We start from the raw sequence: 15,270 nt of genomic DNA, 5'->3' as shown, positions 1-15,270 counted from the left end.
AACTTTGAGTGGGACAGATTTACCATAGTGGTTATCGACAAAGAGAAGGTGACACTTAAGGTCAACAAAAGCTTGCCTTGGCCTACTCGGCTGGTACTTCAGCAAAATGTGACCACCACAGGAGTTCCTCTCATGGCCTCCACTGGAAGTGATAGTGTCTATGTCTAGGGCATAAGTTACACTGCCCTCCCCAAGCCCAACAGTTACTTTTACGATACCACCATTTTCTGGAATTGGGAACACGCTCAGATCTTCTGACTCAATGGTGATGCAAGTTCAAATTCTTTTTTTTTAACTCTTTTTGAATATCTACATGTTTAGCTAAAGTGAGCATGAAACACTCTTGCATTAAGGCCCACAGCAAGTATCAGAGGACGATGTCCATTACAGACACCCAGGACCACTGCATGTGATCCCATAACACGCGACATGACAGTAAGGAGTGTGAAGCATGCTGGAGCATGACATCCAAGGCAAGACATCCCTGGGTACATTGCCTTCTGATGTCCCAGGAGAGAACCAATGAGAAGAGTTTGCTTCCAGTGGGCTGCAAGGGCTCCTCTGCACTGGAGAAGGTGCAGTCAGACCACTCATGAGGGAGGGACTCCTGCAGTGGTCCCCACACCGGTTCCAAGAGGAGACACAAAAAGAAAAGTGCGTTCGAGGAGTGCCTCTTGCACCTCCAAATATAAGCACTAAGGCAAAACCTAGAAGTAAAACAGAAGGCCGTATGACTCTGCCAGGGAACCCACCCTAAGGTAAGCAGTGGTGGCCAATCTCAGGGGCCGGCATCCCTAGTAATGTCTGGGTACTTGGGCTCCTTTGGGCGAGGGGATGCTTGCTATGTTTGCCAAAATGCAGAAACAGCTGCTGATGTTCACCCACACTCTCACTTTTCCTGTTACCTTTCACAGATCCAGAGACTGGGCACTGCATGACTCTACATCACCAGACATCCCCAAAAAAGGTGGAAATGCAGAATGCTTTGGTCGTGGACCTGTTTGGCAGGGAATCCCTTTGTGGAGTCAAGAGAAGCACACCTGGAGTTCAGCACAGTGACATTGGAAGCTTGTTGGCTTCGGAGAGGAGGCTAAGACGTGGGAGTTACATAGGAAAGTGGATGTGCTTCTTGACAGGTGTGATGATTGTTATATTGGCAATCAGGAGGAACATTAGTCCAGAGATGACTAAAAGGAAATGTCATGTGAAGTGGATAAGGTCCAAAAAGACCTCCAGGATGTCAGTGGCCTGGGGATGTCACCTGAGGTGGTCCTCAATGAGTGGGCGCCAGTGCCCCCAAATACAGAATTCATGTCATACATAGCTCTTTTGAGAAGACAAGTTAAAGCTTTGGATAGCCAAATACAGGCCTCAGCATGCCATGGGTGGAAAGACAAAGCTCTCTGATTTTATGAGAAAAGGGCCGAAAGAGAGCCATCCTTTTCTCACTTTGTTTGAATGTTTCAAAGATCCCAACATGGACCTTTTGGCAAACCCAATGTCTGTTCTGGCCCTGAACAGGAACATACAGAGTTAATATAGGCCAGTCAGAGGGGACCCCCTCCTATCATTTTGACCTCCTGGCAGCAAACTCGCTAGTGGTTCATGACGGTAATTACAGAGGGCACTCCAATACATTCCCAACCCAGCCACTCTACATGGAGTCCAAGAGGATAGATGCCTTTTCCAAGAAGGTGTTCACCTCTGGATTTTTAACCATGCATTCTATTAATGCTGCCACCACGTTGAACCAATACCGGTTAGCCTTCTGGTAGGTGATGGAGTAAGCAAGTCACCAGCTGCTAGTGACAAACAGAGAGGTGATAAGAGGGGCAGTCACAGATGGGTTTGAGGCTTTGAGGCATATTATCCAGATGGGCATACTAATCAGGGTTCTCATCCAAGTAAGATCACAGGCCTGCCCTTTCAAGGCAATACGCTCTTTTTGGAGACCATGTGAACCACACCCTGGAGAAGTGTATAGTTCAGGAAAACAGCTTGCTCCGCAGGTCTTTCGTCAACTACGAAAGCCATTCTTCACCCAGTATCAGGGCACCCACCCAGCATGAAGAAATACTGTTTTGGCAAAGGGTACCCTGATGAGGAGTCAGTTGACCTAGAGGACCTCTAAGGGGATGGACCAGAAAAAGCCATCAGCGTAACACACAGCATCTCAAAGAAGTGTGGGGGGCAATCCCTTGGAAGCCACTTGTAGGTATCCTCAGCTCATGCAACACTACTGGGGGGGTGGGTTGGGGGACTTTGTTGAGGAGTGGATGGCTGTGACCATGGACCAGTAGGTCCTGTGGGTTGTAGAAAAGATATACAGCCTTCTTTTCTTGGCCTTTCCCCCAAGCTACCCTTCTTTTGGAGGGAGAGCAAATGACCGGAAAGAGTCCTCGAAGGAGAACACCGTAAATACTGGATTGTACTTGACATATTTTCCAATCCCAATGAGGGAACCAGGAAAACTAAGGCCTAATCGAGAACTGCAAGGCCTAAATTCAAGATGATGACATTGACTCAGGTGGTGGGCACTGGATGGTCTTGCTGCACTTCCAGGATGTGTATTTTCACGTGCCCATTTTACCAGCACACAGAAAGGTCCTCTGTTTCATAGTCACAGGTCAGCACTAGCAGTTCAGGCTATTGCCATTCATGCTAACATTAGCACTAAAGGTCTTCACCAAATCAATGGCATCCCGCTTGCGGCTAGCAGACATGGAAACATTCCCCTACATCCATACTTGGCTAGTGAAATTGTCTAGATGGGAAGGGGTGCTTTCGGTATTCAAGGAACCAATCAACTGTTCCACACCCTCAGAATGTCAAGAAGTCAAATTTGACCCCTTGCATGCTGCTCCAGTTTATTGGATACCCACAAAAGGAGTTTCATGGTGGGAATTGGCGATTTTATACTTAGCTATTCAAATATCTGACTGAATGCAGAAGAAAAATACTTAAGACTGGGTTATCCGAAAACAAGGAGTGGTTTTTGTCACTCATAAATGATTTCACTTATACATTATTTTACATTTTTTGATGAAACTGATATATTTCTGAAATCATTACATCTGCATTTTAAAGAGACAATTTAACCTCCAGCATTATCTCACAGTCAAAAATCCATTAACATAATTTTTTATTTGATTACATTTATTGCATATTTTTACAAAATGTTCTGGCAATCCTTCTCACTTGAATTCGTTAATTGTTGTCCTTATTTCAAGCCTTGCACAGTTTATCAGCCTTGTCACTCAGCTCCTAATGATAGTAGGGTAACTCTAATAAATCAGATCGCTGCTATTGTCCATTTATGAACTTAATTACGTGCACAGAAAAGACATAGCCATGTACCTCCCAGTGTTTAGAAGAAGGGGACGAATGATTGCACAAAGATAAGTAATAGCAGCCAGAAGTAGTGCTTATGGTCAAGCGGTCATGAAGAAAAAAACAACAACCAGGGTGGATGCTAACTAGACGCTACTAATATGAAAAACAATTTGAAGTACATTTAGGGTCAATGTGCTTCAGCAATGCTTTTCGGCAAAATTAGTTGATTGCCTTCCTCAGGACCAAGAGAATGCCCTGGTGATCGTAAAAAAAAAAAGGGGAGAGAAAGAAAGAACGTTAAAACCTATTTCTCCAGTTTTTTGGGCATAGCGTTGAGGAAGGGAAGGTGTCTGTGCTATTCATCTTTCTGGAAAATCCTGAACAGGGCTCCTTCAAGATTTCAGTGTAATTCCTGAAGGGGTTGTTGATTTGCTACCCACTATTTCCATAAATTGCAGCATGTTGGGACCTGAAGTTAGTCATGACAAAACTGATTGCTCCAGCGGTTGAGCTAGTGCACAGCACTGACTCCATATTCCTTACCTTTAAAACTGCCTTACGAATGGCCATCATATTGGCAAAGCAAGTGAGTGAACATCAGGTTTTCTACGCTGATAGGTCCCACACAATGTGTGTTAAAGTTAAAGGAACACCCAGGTGAAGCCATTGTTCCTACCCAATGTGATCAGTGAAGTTCATATTAACCAATCTATACAATTTCTGGCTTTCCTTCCACCTCCTCACTCATCCAAAGCTGAGGAGAGGTCATCCCGACTCAATCCCCATTCAAACTGAGGAACGATTGCACATACTCGATCCGAAGAGGGCACTTAGCCATTACCTAACTAGGTTGAAAAATTACTGTGTAGATAGACAATTGTATGTGGACTATGGTCAATCATCCAGGTGTGGCTGTGACCAAACGGGCCATCTCTGGATGGATTGTGGCCTTCACCATGATCTGCAACGTGGTGCACATACCTCTGCCAGAGCGGACTGTGGTACACTCCACCAAAGGTCGTCCATCTACTACAAAGACAGGAGATCTGCAGGGATGCCTCTTGGTTGACTATATACATGCTTGCAAAGCTTTACTGCCTAGACTCTGATACAAGAGACAATGGGCTTGATTTCGAGTTTTTCCGTTCCGGATACAAGGAACGGAAAAAGTATGTTCACCAGCACCCTTGTTTCCAGACTGGCAAACTACGAGTCTGTCTGATTGCTGGAGCCGCTGTGCCAGGCACAGCCGCCCCGGTAGACAGACTGGTGATGGAAGCTGGTAAATCCTTACGAGTCTGGTGGCAACCCGCCGGTAGCACCAGCAGGGTTACCGCTGGGCTCGTAATAAAGCCCAATGCCTTGTTTGGATGGATTGTTGAGCAGCTTATATTTTGGTGAGATCTCTGTCTCCCTGTACTGATATCTCTGAGCCTCCCTCCTTCTTTATGTTTGATTTGGCATTGCTGTGGTATTCTTTCAAAGATATGAAATCTGCATAGGAGATAGTATCCATTAGAAGAACAAGTTACGTACCTTATAGGTAACGTTTGTTCTGATGGATGCAATGTCTGATCTATACATTCCTTAGTCATTTCTTTATCGTAATGGCAGAAACTCACCTGAATAGCAAGCCCCTTCCAGAGTTGGATATTGCAACTTTTTCCACCCTTGATGAGCCCACTGACTTTGTCTTAGGTGGGTAGGTGGCAAAGAAGAAAATGACAGTGATAGAGGGTTTGGGAGATTGGCCACCAAGGGGTGTGGATATTATGTAAGTCTCTGTGACACTCCGTCTCCCTCTGGGAGTGAAGGGGTCCGAGCCCCCCCAAAACCCCATGCTAGTGGGATTGGAGAGAGTTGAAACCCCTGGGCGGCTGTGAGTCCTCATCCGAGATCCAGCGTCACTCGGCATTAGGAAATATGTCTGCCTGTTGGTGAGCCCCTGTCCCGAGGGACCTCTGATTAGCGCAAGGGGAGCCCGGGGTGAGGAGGAGGCAGGGGAGCCTCGAGTGTGGAGTGGCAGCCGGAGACCAAAAGTTGAGACGACGGGACAGTGGGGCAAAAAAGCTGCTGGGAACACTGAAATATTTCCCCCGTTTGAGGGTGCCGGCCGTCATCGGGCATTGCAATCCAGGAGATGCACTTGGAGCCAGGGAGGAGAAAGAGGAGGGGTTCGGAGCCTCCAAGTGCAGGCCGAGGCGGGCATAAGGGGTCCCGTGGTCTGGTCCTCACCTGAGCTCGGCCATCCCACGCCCCAGTGAACAGTCTGACAGGGGTCCGGGAGCACCCAACGCCCGTGGGCTGAGTTTGGTGGATCTTGGGAGCGGTCGAGCAAGCATTGAGTAGGGTCCCACCTGTCAATTTCCTTCCTATTGGTGGTACTGGCCCTGTAGAGAGGGGGCTCCGGAACCTTCAGTCTTCAGGGAGGTGCTGAAGCCTGATCTCCTGTCCGGGTGACATCCCCATCCCAAGCTGAGTCATAGCGATGAGGGTGCCTGGGGAACCTTCCCACACTGGAACAAAAGCTTGCCTGAAGAGCCCAACGGCCGTGGGCTGAGTTTGGTGGATCTTGGGAGCGGTCGACCAAGCATTGAGTAGGGTCCCACCTGTCAATTTCCTTCCTATTGGTGGTACTTGCCCTGTAGAGAGGGGGCTTCAGAACCTCCGGTCTTCAGGGAGGTGCTGAAGCCTGATCCCCTGTCCGGGTGACATCCCCATCCCAAGCTGAGTCATAGCGATGAGGGCACCTGGGGAACCTTCCTACACTGGAACAAAAAGCTTGTCTGAAGAGCCGTCGGGGGGAGTCGGTGTAGCCTACCTGTCCTGCGGCCGACTGGAACAGGGGCCCCTCACATAGAGGATTGAGATCGCAACATTCCCCTCCACTTGAATTGGTAAGTGGGACATTGGTCAACTTGGGGGCACTGAGGTGGATGTGGGTCACTGGGAGAAGGGCAAACTACCCCTGATTTATGGACTGGCAGGCCACCCTGCATCAATTTCAGTTCATCCCGTTCTCTGGGAGTGCTAGTGGGCCTCTGAAGAAAGCCTCCACCACGATGTCAGAAGAGGAAAGATCGGTCAAGCAGGACAGGTTGGCTCTGCTGGAGGAAATAAGGGGCTTTTGTGCTTATGTTGGGCGCAGGCTGGATAGTCTGGACAAAAAGGTGGACAGTATAGATGACAAACTTTAGGGACTAGAGGCTAAGTAGTCCTCGGTTGACATTTTGGAGGTGCAGTTTGATATGCGGATTTCTGAGCTGGAAAGGAGGGAGAAGGAAGCAGCTTTGAGGATGGATGACTTTAAGTACTGCGCGTGGCGCTCTAATCTTTGCTTTTTTGGCTTCCCTGAGAGGGAGTGTGAGACAGAGGGGGATATTATCAGGGGACTCAACGAGGTTATAAGGAAACTGTTCAATGAAGACAACACCACAGACCTGAACATTGATAGGGTGCGCCATGCAGGCAGAGGATCACGGGGCCCGCAGTCGATATTGGCCAAATTTCACTATTACTCGGACAAAGCTAGAATCCTTGAGAGAGCTAGAAGGGGGGGGAGTTCAGTGGAGTGGGGAGAGGCATGGATGACCAATTTAAAGACCTGTCATCTTTCACTCTGGCTGGACGATGCCTCTGTGGCCCTATCACTAAATGGCTTGCCTCCAAGGCGGTACTGTAAAGATGGGCTTACCCTTCTCTCTGGTGTTTGAACTTGAGGGATCAAAATATAAACTTGAGACGGAGGACGGCATCAGTAGAGTTTCCAGGGAGTTGTGCGGAGAGGAGGAGGAGGAGGAGGGACAACCCAATCGGATGACAGAGGATGTGGACGGTGTGGCCGCAAACAGCAGGGGCCAGAAGGACAGATGGCACGTCAGAGTACTACGCAAATTTAAGAAACTGAACACCCCATCTCCTAAAAGATACTGATATATCTCTTACGAGGTCTTGCTTATTAAGGGACCTGGGGTTCTGGAACCCTCCCATTTTCCCTTTGGTTGGTAATGGCGAACATAGACTAAAGAGGCCGCTTGGCATAAGTAAGGGATTGTGTTGGCTAGGTGAAAACCACAGGTCAGAGCTTTACCTAGTTGATTTATTTGTGGATATTCGGAATGACAGGAGGAGGAGATGGTTGGGGGGTGACTTTAGAGGGGCGGTGGAATGGTGGCTGGAGTGGGTTAGAGGTTGGGGGGGCTCAGACAGTGTAGTTATTGAGATATTCAACCCAGGGGAAGTCAGCGGGGATTGGTGGCCTGGCCTGATTAGGGAGAATGTTTTCACCAGAGGCCAGACTCTGATGGGGAAGGGGGGGCTGTTGGTTTGGTTTTGGTTAGGGTTGGGGGAGGGGGGGAGTTTATCCGTTATTTTTGCACACTGCATAGTTCTTTGCGAGAGTGGAAACATGTCAAAATGTGACCTGCAAGTGGGCCACCTGCAGTACGATACACCTGGAGGTTGCTTTTTGAACTCCGGGTGAAGCCCCAATGGCTGAGCCGGAATATGCCCTCAGGGTGAGTACCCTGAATGTAAGAGGATTTAACTCCCCTTGCAAGCGCAAGAGTTCAATAGATGTTCCTGTAAGAGACGCATTGGTAAAGAGGAAGGGAACCGTCGTTGAAAGCAAGGTCCATAGACTCAGTCCACTGGGTGGACGATATTGCCAAGAAAAAAGGAGTGGCAATTGTGGTGGCAAATAAATTTGGGATGGAAATAGAGGGGATCATGAGAGACCCGGAAGCCTGCTTCATTTTTTATTAAGGGCAGGATCAAGGGGACCAAATTTATGGTGTGGTCGGTGTACTGTCCTAATGAGGCAGGTGGCCTGCTGGGAGTTGGTACATGAAAAACTTCAGTTATTTGTTGAGGGTTCCTTAGTAATATGGTCCTCAATCCTGTGAAGGACAGGAGGAGAATGAACCCCCTGAGGATCCATCAGTCCCGGATTATTGATTGATTGATTGATATTTTATTTCTATCGCGCTCGTACACAAGTGTTTCAGAGCGCGACAAGGCAAGGGAGGGGAACATGGGAGAACAAAACAGCGATCTTACTAGGCCCAGTGACATCGAGAACACGCAAGTGCATGGGAGAGGGGGGAGGGGAAAAGTGCATGGAAGCGGGGAGAGGTGGGAATTGCGAAGCAGAGGAGAAACAGATAAATAACAATAAATAAATAATAAAGGCAACAAACAGTGGTAATTCAGCCAGCAATTTGCAAGTGCTAGGTTTAAGGCAGCAGACAGGGTAGTTCTGATAAGTGCAGGAAGAAAAAGGGGGGCTGTATGGGTACAGATACAGACCCCAGTGCAAGGGGTGGCCTGGAGGCAGTGCGGGAGGGTGGCAGGATGAGCAGGTACCTGGGCCCAAAAGACAGAGGGTGGCCAGGTGCATGGTGCCAAGATAGAACAGATCAGCAGGGGAGAGGGGGAGCGAAGGCAGAAGAAAAGAGGAAGGTCTTGAGGTGCTTCCGGAACAGGAGATGGTTCTCCTCAAGTTTTAGAGTGGCAGGGAGGCTGTTCCAGGGGGAGGCCCCAGCCGAAGACAGAGATCTACCCGCAGCTCGTTTCTTAGAAGAACGACTGACCCTGAGTGAGTTGGAGGTAGAGGAGCAAAGAGCTTGAGAGGGGAGGTATTTGGGGAGGGATAGCTGAAGGTATTTTGGACCCAGGCCCCAGAAAGCCTTGTGGACGATGCAGAGGGTTTTGAATGTAATCATTGCATCCACTGGGAGCCAGTGGAGAGATTTCAGAGCTGGAGAGATACGATCCCAGGGCTTGAGGCCAAGAACAAGTCTTGCAGTCCTGTTCTGGATTAGTTGCAGAGGTCGGAGAGTAAAGGCAGGTAGATTTAGAAAGAGGCTGTTACAATAGTCCAGATTACCCAGTCCCACCACTTTCAACAAATCAATGTGGATCTGGGGGTGGTGGACTCGCTTGTCCAGACAGAAGATCATTATCCTCCCTTCACTTATTATTCCCAGGTGCATGATTCTTACTCAAGAATAGATTATATCCTTTTGGATACCAGCCTCTTAGCCAAGGTTACTGAATCTACCACGGAGCCCATAGCATGGTCCGACCATGACCTAGTGAGGGTAACATTGGGGATTGGGGTGGAGGAGGGTACCAAAGGTCGATCGGTATGCAATGACTTCCTCCTTAAAGATAAGGAAATCTCTCAGGGTTTATTGGGTAGGATTAAAGAATATTTCCAGTTCAATGACAACAGAGAAGTGATCGTTCCATGTGGGAGTCCTTTAGTGCATCAATCAGAGGAGATCTTATTAGGCTAGGGGCCCAGAAGAAGAGGGAACGAATGGAGAAGGAGAGGGACCTGAGAGGTTGTATTGAGGCCCTAAAACTGGGAGATGTAAACAATAATTGGCTTTCCCCGGCATTGACGGGGAAGCTTAAATGACATAAATCCCAGCTAAAAGCCCTAATGTTATACCAAACAAAAGAAACTCCTGTTCCTAAAACAAAAACACATTGAAAAGGGGGAGAGAGAAGCCAACATCCTGGCCTGGAAGCTGCGACAACAGGGAAAGGCGAGAAGGGTGTTAGCCTTACGTATGTATAATGGAGCAACAGTCCACTGTGACGAATTGATAGCAGAAGAATTTAGAAAATATTACGAGCACCTATATACCACAGAATATTGGGAAAATGGGTCACATATCGACCATTTCCTAGAAGCTTTATCAATCCCGGTGTTGTCCAGAGACATGGCAGATGACCTGGAGGCCCCGATAACTGTAGAGGAGGTCCTTGCGACCATAGGGAACATGAAAGCAGGCAAGGCCCCAGGTTATGATGGCTTCACAGTCTGGCGTTATAAAACATTCCGCTCTACCTTAGCCCCATTCATGGTAAAAATGTTTAACAATGTGCTGGAGGGAAGAGACCTTCCTGTTTCCTTACTTGGGGTGCTGATAGTGGTGATTCGGAAAGAAGGTAATGATCCTGCCCTCTGTCCTTCTTATTGGCTGATCTTCCTACTCAATACAGACGTAAACATTTTGGCCAAGTTGTTGGGAAGTAGGTTAGAGCGAGTGATGCCACTCTTGGTACATGGAGACCAGGTAGTATTTATAAAGGGTCGTCAAGGATCTGATCATATCCAGAAAACTATCAATTTAATGCACTACGCTCAGGTGAATGACTTAGATGCCTACCTTGTCTACATCGACTCGGAAAAAGCATTTCACAGAGCAGAATGGGGATACATGGGGAAGGTCCTTCAGAAAATGGACTTTGGGAGTAATTTCTGCCGATGGATATCTGTAATGTACAGTGACCCGACAGCTAGCGTGTCGGCTAACGGGACACTCTCGCCACCGTTCTGCCTTACAAGAGGTACTAGACAGGGATGTCAAATCTCTCCCCTGATATACGCACTGTCAATGGAACCTCTCACGATACCGATAAGAGAAAACCCAGAGATTAAGGGGATCAAATGTGGAGAGGTGGAATTTAAACTGTCTTTGTTTTTTCGGATGACATTTTGAGTTATTTAGTGGATCACCCGCTCGCTCCCCGCCCTGCTGGCGCAGATAGAAACCTTCGGCCAATTCTCATGCCTGAAAATGAATGTGGCAAATAAGAGTGTGCTCCCGTTGAGTCCCATGGATCCCAGGACAAGGACACTAAAGACTATTTGAGGTATGAAAATATAACCCAAAAAAGTCATGTATTTCGGAATCGCCTTACCTAATCATCTTCACTCCTTAGTAGATCTCATTTACACGCCCATGATGGAGGTGATTCGGAGAGACCTCGCTTGATGAGCCCCCTTGACAATATTGTGGTACGACAGAATGACCTTGGTCAAGATGAACGTTCTTCCCCGGCCGTTGTACCTTCTTTCGGTGCTTCCCTCGGAGCTCCCCGAGTCCTTCTTTAAGAAAATGAGTGCAATGGTGGCTATTTGTATTTGGCAGGAAAAGCGCCCCACAGTCAAGAGAAAACGTTAATGCTCCCAAGGGAGAATGGAGGGTTCGGCTCCCCGGATTTCTACTATTATTATAAGGCATCCCATTTTGGAGTATTGTTAGAAGACATGCAGGATGACCTGGGGAACTACTGGACCTACCTGGAGGATATGTTCACACACCCGAAAAAAGTTAGGCATTTGTTGTGGTCTCCACGAAAGCAGATCCCAGATGAAGGAAGGGTGCATCCTACCATGGAAGTGTTATGGTCGGGATGGAAGAAAGGGGGCATTAATGACAGACTCTCCTTGTGGCCTTCTCCGTTAAGCTCTCTATAGGGAGCCCCCTTGACCTGGGAACTAAAGGATTTAAGCACTCCCAGCTATGGCCCGACAGAGGTTTGGAGAGGGAGGGGCAACTGTTTGTGGAGGGTAGGGTCTTGGACTCTGGGGTGGTGGCTGATATGCTGGGCGAAGAGACAATAAGTGTCTTGCAATACATTCAATTGACGGTGTTACTTTTGGACGCTAGATGGCTTGATGTAATTTTGCAGCCTCTCACTCTCTTCAAATCCACCTTGAGTGGTGCTGGCACGAGGAAGGGGATACTCTCCAAGCTAAACAAGGTCATGGTATCGGCAAGTTTATCAGCTAGACAAGGTTTTAAAGTTCATTGGGCTCAGCATACAGGGATGAAATATCAGAGGACACATGGGAGAGGGTTTACAAGATGATTTTCCACAGAAACCTCTTTACTTCAGCAATAGAGCATAATTTCAAGATGTTACACGGATTGCACCTGGACCCTCTCAAGCTATCCAAAATGTATGTGGGTGTGTCCACTCTTTGCCCCCCAAGAGTGTGGTTTGGTGGGTTCACTATTCCATATGTGTTGGAAATGCCCCAAGGTAAAGGTATACAGGACTGAGTTTCTTAGTTGGATTAAGGAGATTACTGGGGTTCTTCTCGTTATGGACCCTATACAGATGTTATTGGGGGTCCCAATGGGGAATTAGGAGGGGACCAGATACCCGAGAATGTGGGAGGCTCTGTTAAGGGCAGGGAGATTGCCACTTCCTCAGAAGTGGAAGAGTCCTACTACTCCCACGAAGGCGGACTGAATGTCCAAACTGAGGGACATGTTTATAATGGAAAAACTCACAGCAATGATGAATGACTCTATGGCGGCCTTCCATTAGGTATAGGGCTTATTCCTTTTGAAATGGGGGAGTGACAGGCCTGTGATATGAGGGAAAGAAGCAGAATTATCCTTGCTGGGAGGATGGTAACAGAAGGTGGTCGGTGAAATTGGGCAGGATTTTTTCCCTATCCTGGGGTTGGGGGGTGCTTGTAGTGGGGAAGAGATGTACTAACCAGTCAAGAGGGTGTCATCACGATAGGTTGCAAAGGTGGTGGGCTGGGCGAACGTCATTCGTATTGCAAGTTCCAAGTATATATTTCTTAAACTTGAGTGAATAATGGTCATTATACTGCAGTGCCCAGGTTTTAGTTTGGGGGTGGGTGGGGGGGACTAAATGCATGACTTGGTTTGATGTTTATTGAATTGAATTTAGCATGTGTGTCCTTGAAGATTTAATAAAAATGTAAGTTTTAAAACAAGAACGTGTGTTTGGACCTAACTGCACCAACACACTTGTCCAATATTATTTGCACTTCAGTTATTACAAAGTGTGTGAATTGGCTTGAAATGTATGCAGGACTTTCCTTTTCCAAGTTGTCACTGAAGTTAGTTCCTTTCTGGAACATGTATTACATTGTTATATCTAACCCTATTCTGTGCATTGGGCCTCATTACAACCCTGCCGGTATTTAAATATACCAGCACTTTACCGGACCTGGAGAGTACAAGTATGCCAGTGGGGGTAACCAGACTTTCCTCCAGCCAAGAGCTGGAGGTAACTCCGGCCCCCACCGGCATAAAACAGCCAATATTTTCGGAACCGGTATTGCTGGTGCCGGAAATACTGCCAAATCCCCCCCATGGATTCCTATGGAACTCCATGCAATGGGGATTTACTGCCCTTTCCGCCACCTGCAATATCCCGGTAAAACCGGGATATCAGGTGGTAAAAACGGTTAGTACGTTTGCCGGTACCCTTGAAGATTTTCTGCCAGGATACCGACAAACTTAAAATGCGGCCCATTGTGTTGCCTTCTTCGAGAGTGAGATTTCCATAACAAGATCAGAGATCTGTGCATTGCTCTTCTAAATGAAATGTGACGCTGAAAATCTTTTATAAAAATAGAAACCTTGTTTTTTTTCTTTCTTCTTGCTTTAAAGGACCTACTTTGGAAAGGAATATGAAGTCACGGCCCAAACCTACCTGGATGGTCACAAAGCAGAAGAAAAGTTGAACCACTGGATCATCGTCACGGGTGATCCCGGCGATGACGCGCAGTCGATGTTTACCAGGCCTGAGGTGCCTTTTGGCAAAAACACGCCAGAAGAGAAGAAAGTCTCCTTTCTACAGGAGGCTTAAAGCCATTGCCCAAGTGCAATATGGTTTAACTGTGATTTGATGTGATCTAATTTTTATATGCAGAATACGGATCTGTAATTTTAATTATAATAAAACTCATTCATGTTCATGTCATACTTCCTGTTAATTTAAAATTGTCATAGCCATCCTATGATTAAGATGCAAAGGAACATATCAATAAATGAATGTACACCTTGCCCAGCTTTATAAAGGATGTTTCACAACAATCTTTTGTGATGGTCTAGAATTTCGAACAAGGTGATTGCCAGATGCCTTAATCATGTATTGTTGTATTTTCTGTTCATTTCCTATCGTTTATCCTTCATTTCCTCTTTTTGTGGCACTAAAACCAATCCCTTTGGAAATACTTAAAATAGTCTTATGTGTGAGGCATACCTGGAGGCCCATCTGAATCTTCAAAACTAAAACTAAATATTTTGGGGCGAATATTCAAGTCAAGCTATAATGTAGAATTCGATGTGGCTCCCCCGTGCCTGTAACAGTGAAGAGGGGTGGATGTCAAAGCTGTGTACTAATCATAACCAGTGGAATTACTCTGGGGTGCCTTACGTTCTATTGTTTTTCAGCCTGCTGGGCACTAGCAGGGTGGGGGTGCACCATCTGCAAATCAGGCTTGGTCTGCCCCCAAAAAGGGATGGCACAATCCAAACTGCTAGGTCATCCTTTGTGCATGAAACCACACGCAACTGCAGACAGAAATATTTCAGCTCCATTGAGTGACATCAGTGAGGTTTACATTGGGGCTCAAGGCACTGCAGCCTGGGGAATCACTTCTGGGGTCACTTACGCACTGTGTATCCTCTGTCTTTAATATGGCAAGGAAGGGGCTTGTTGGTTCACCCAAGGATGGCCAATCGCTGTTCATTTGAGTAAATTACTAGTCTGAATCTGAGGAAACGTGGATAAAGCGAAGGCTGGTGGCAATGGAAGGGGCATTTTGGATATTGAACTGGTGCAGCTCTAAAGGTCGGGCTGCCAGAGAATCGGTCCATGAGACCCGTGCACCTTGACTCTGGCCATCTGTCTGTGGATTGTTTGGAAGACAGATCTATTCTAGTGGATTTCAAGCTGGGTGCCATTGGGGGAAGTAATGGTGAATGAGTTGAACAATAATAATAATTACACAAAATAGTGATATATCAATAGGTATCACATTTTAGGCTTGGTCCCTATTTTCAAATGATAGATTTTCAGTTCTATCTTGATAATTGATTTTGAAAGTAATATTGAGTTCTTCTGTTGCAGTGCGACCTGGAATGCAATGACAAATATTGGTTTGCTGGCAAACACCCATGCCTCCATGCCACCCATGCTTCCGCAGCAAAGGGTGCGAAATTGGACCCTAAACTCTTTGTTGCCCGGCAAATGAGCATATTACTCAATATTTCTTGGATTAAAACCTGTCCAAGATGAACAATTTGGTGATCACTCTGTCTCACTGCAAGAATAACTAATTCGAGGTCCTCGTTTCAAATCTGA

General features: G+C 47.0%; 1 protein-coding gene across 1 annotated transcript in view; it reads left to right on the top strand.

Annotated features, from left to right (window-relative positions):
- CFAP161 (cilia and flagella associated protein 161) overlaps positions 1-13,879 on the top strand; it is a 162,336-nt gene extending 148,457 nt beyond the window's left edge. Inside the window, exon 8 of the mRNA XM_069624165.1 lies at positions 13,572-13,879. Coding sequence (XP_069480266.1) covers positions 13,572-13,770 — 199 coding nt within the window. The 3' untranslated portion in view covers positions 13,771-13,879. The remainder of the gene's footprint in view (positions 1-13,571) is intronic.
- Positions 13,880-15,270: the final 1,391 nt, after the last annotated feature.

Source organism: Ambystoma mexicanum, chromosome 11, assembly GCF_040938575.1.
Source record: "Ambystoma mexicanum isolate Mex_15411 chromosome 11, UKY_AmexF1_1, whole genome shotgun sequence".
Lineage (NCBI taxonomy): Eukaryota > Metazoa > Chordata > Amphibia > Caudata > Ambystomatidae > Ambystoma > Ambystoma mexicanum.
Note: the sequence above shows the minus strand (reverse complement) of the source record. Positions and strands in the feature narration are given on the sequence as shown.